The sequence below is a fragment of the Myotis brandtii genome, unplaced genomic scaffold, assembly GCF_000412655.1.
Source record: "Myotis brandtii unplaced genomic scaffold, ASM41265v1 scaffold603, whole genome shotgun sequence".
Lineage (NCBI taxonomy): Eukaryota > Metazoa > Chordata > Mammalia > Chiroptera > Vespertilionidae > Myotis > Myotis brandtii.
In genome coordinates, this window is record NW_005370284.1 from 174,365 (window position 1) to 177,907 (window position 3,543).

Consider the following 3,543-nt stretch of genomic DNA (forward strand, 5'->3'; position numbering starts at 1 on the left):
AGAGCGCCCTCACCTTGAGCTTCCTCCGCGCGTTGAACTTCTTCAGGCAGTCCACCGTCTCCTGCCTGTGCATCATGGAGGCCACCGTGGAGCGTTGCTGTGGGAGGAGGGACGTTACCCAGGGCTCCCCCTCAGCACCCCACCACCTGGCCAGGCCCCAGACCCTCCGCACACACGCCAGCTGTGTACACTAGCCAGCCTCTCCCGTTACCTCCCTTCAACACAGGGCTCATCGGATGCCCACAGGCCTGCCTCTCGAGCACCCTGACGTCTGACCCGCGTCCCTCGGCGTGGCTGCAATCCACCCCCAGCGCTCAGGCTGTGTTCTCGGCAGGCGTACAGCTCTGCCCGGCCTCTGGCGGCCTCTCTCCTGCGCGGACCACCTCTCAGCTGCCAGCCCTGAGCTCCCCTAAAGCTGCCTGATTGTAAGTCATGGCCCCGGGCCACCTTTTTTCCGGGACGCAGTGAGGCCTGGTGTCACCTCCTCACTCCCGCTCGTGAATGTTACTCATCATGAGTGGGCGACGCTCGCCCGTGTGACGGTCGGCAATGTGGGTCTGGTCATGTATGTAACCAGCTCTGCTACCACAATGCGTTTTTAACCATGAAATTAGCTCCTTAAACACCTGGAGACAAAATGCAATCACTCATCTCCTCTTCCTGCAAAAAGTGCTCTAAGCCCCTGCAAGCCAAGGCAGCCCTTTCCTGCCAGCCGCTGGGCGGGCGGGGGCCCCACTCACGCAGATCCACGGGTGCTTCAGCGCCTCGCACGCGGTGATGCGCTTGGCGGGGTTGATGGTCAGCATGCGGTTGATGAGGTCTTTGGCTTCGGGAGTCACCGTGTCCCACTCTGGTGATGGGAACTTCAAGGCATAAACTCAGAGTTAGAGGCAGGTCCCCTCCGTGGGACAGGCAGCAGCAAGTACAGACACCCCCGCGGCCGTGAGCTTCCCATCGGTCACGCTGTCGGAGCAGAACCGTCCAGAGAAGCCGACCGAGGTGGAAGCTGCCCGTCCCCTAGTCACATTCTGTCAGTCAGAGAAGAGGCGCTGCTGGGGGCAAACACACACACTCGGCCGCATGTGATGTCTGGTCCACACACCCTGGAGTTTAGGAAATTCTGAGAATCTTAGTCCGCTCATAGGAGTTTCGCGTGGATCTGAACATGAAATTCTAGGCAACCCTCCCCATAATTATTTACAGAAATCACTAACGCACGAGCGGAGAGCTGCCCCAGGCACCGACGCCCGCGTGCCGCTGTGCCGGTCCCGGGGCACCTCCCGTCCTGAGCAGGGAGGGCAGGGTGGCTAGCCACGTCCGGGCTGCGTGGGCCGTGAGCCTCGGCCGGACGCCAGCCCTTCCGAAGGCGGCCCCTCGCCAGGAACCTCGCCAGAGCAGTCCTGGAAGGGCCGCTCCCTGACTTCCCTCAGGAATCGCTTCACCAGGGACTTCACAGCGAAGCGTCACCCTGTTTCTCTAAGTGGCGTTTTTGTTGATAATGACGCAGCCTCACTCACATAATGAGCACATTCAGCAGAGATGCTCTCAGTGAAGGGTTAAGAGTTTACACCCAGCCCGGCCGGCGTGGCTCAGTGGTTGAGCGTCGACCTATGAACCAGGAGGTCAGGGTTCGATCCCCAGTCAGGACACAGGCCCGGGTTTTGGGCTCGACCCCCAGTGTGGGGCGTGCAGGAGGCAGCCGGTCAATGATTCTCTCTCATCACTGATGTTTCTATCCCACCTTCTCCCTTCCTCTCTGAAATCAATAAAAATGTATTAAAAAGAAAAGAAAGAAGGGAAGCAATGCGGCCTTACTCTTCAGACTCAGAACTCAGTCCATGGGTGGGTGCACATACAAACGTCCCATCGTCAACAGCACGTCTGGGCTGTGCCTTTCAAAGGCCTTCCCTGTGCAGCCCCTTCTTCGAACGGAAGCCAGCCCAGGGCCCAGGAGGCACGGAGCCCAGTGGCTGGGAGGGGCGGTGAGGCCCGTGCACTGCCGACCGCTGCCACATGGCGGCAGGTGACGACAGGCACTGGGGACTGGATTAAACCCACGGGGGAAGCCTTCCCACAGCAAACACGTCTCCACTCTTAGGTGATCAAATGCACCAAGAGCCGACACTGGACAAGATGTCCTTCCCCAGAGCCCGGGAGCCACTTCCCTCTCGCTCTCAGCAGACGTGGCTGAGGACATGCAAGACGCGCCGCGTTTCCCTGTGAGGACGACCACGGAGCCCGTGGGTGACCTGCATGCGGCGGAGAGGAGGCGGGCTGCCCTCCGAGAGCGCCCCGGGAAGCCCCGGCCCCCACGTACGTCGTAAGCTCCGGCCTTGATCTGCTGGTAGAGTCTGTGCTGGTCCTCGTCCCAGAACGGGGGGTACCCCACCAGCAGGATGTAGAGAATGACGCCTGCAGGGACGAGCGGGAATAGCATTAGGTCGCAGCCATGAGAGCTCCCGTGGCAGGCCCTGGACGCGCCCCCCTCCCCCGGCCACAGGCAGAGGGTGTGCTTGGAGGCACTGGGGGAGGGGATGCTCACGAGCACGGTCCCAGCGCCCTGCGCGGGACAACGGCCATGGCAGAGCCGCAGGCCCGAGCTGAGGCCTCCCGAGCTTCCCGCCTTGCCTCCTGCTCGCTCACTTGTGCGGTCTCAGAGTTTGTTTCTGTTTCTTAGTCATTTTGCCTCTAGCTGGGCTGTGTGCTGAGCGTGGAGCCGGGCATACACTCCCGCCCTGACAGCAGGGGCCGGGCGTGTGGACAGCCTGTGAGGAGAGGAAGCCCTTGCTCCGTGGTCTCGGTCTCAATACAGGGTCTCGGTGGCCCGCGGAGGCCCAGGTCCCCGCAGAGCATGCGTTACAGGAGGGGCATGAGGGAGAGAGGGGAGCCTGGCCCAGGTCCCCGCCCAGCCTGCACCACCGGCCCTCCCTCCGGCGTTCAGGGTTTGAGGGCAGCCACACACCCAGTCCCCCCACGCCCCTCAGTGCCCGCCTGCTAAATTCAGCAGCAGAAGCAGAGCTGGTGGGGCTGACTTATTGCAAAGTCAAGACTCTGAATTTCACCTGCGCCCTACTTGACCGCTTCTAATCCCAGGAGGGCAATACCCCCCCCCCCCCCCTTTACAGTAGAGAAGCCACTCAGAGGCAGGACGGATGGGGCGGCAGGAGCCCAGCAAAGACTGACCAGCGTGGGACCTCCCAGTGGCCGCCCTGGGGGAGGAGGGCCCAGAGCCGGGCGTTCCCAGGTTAAATGAACGGCACTAGTGCTGCCGCTAACGAGGCCACAAAAAGCAGAGCGTGGACAGCCCACCTTCCACGCCTTAGGGAAGGGTTTGTTTTTAAGTAAAACCAAGTTCCTTTCAGAATCGAGGCTGTGCAGCGGGTCTAGGCTGAGAGAGGAGCAGCGAAGGCGGCGAGAGCCGTGCGCGCCCAGAGGGGACTGTGTCCATGGCCCCACAGGACCGCCCAGAGCGCCTGTCCCCCTTCTTCAGCCTCTCCCAGGGCAGTGAGCTCCCGGGAGACCGCTGCAGGCACGGAGCTGCAC

General features: G+C 62.0%; 1 protein-coding gene across 11 annotated transcripts in view; it reads right to left on the reverse strand.

Moving 5' to 3' along the window:
- CAMK2D (calcium/calmodulin-dependent protein kinase II delta) overlaps positions 1–3,543 on the reverse strand; it is a 156,286-nt gene that overhangs the window by 30,730 nt on the left and 122,013 nt on the right. For all 11 annotated transcript variants that reach the window (XM_014550551.1, XM_014550549.1, XM_014550546.1 and 8 more), the window contains 3 exons: positions 2,318–2,412; positions 741–863; positions 14–97 (listed from right to left, as the gene is read on the reverse strand). In XM_014550551.1, coding sequence (XP_014406037.1) covers positions 14–97; positions 741–863; positions 2,318–2,412 — 302 coding nt within the window. The remainder of the gene's footprint in view (positions 1–13; positions 98–740; positions 864–2,317; positions 2,413–3,543) is intronic.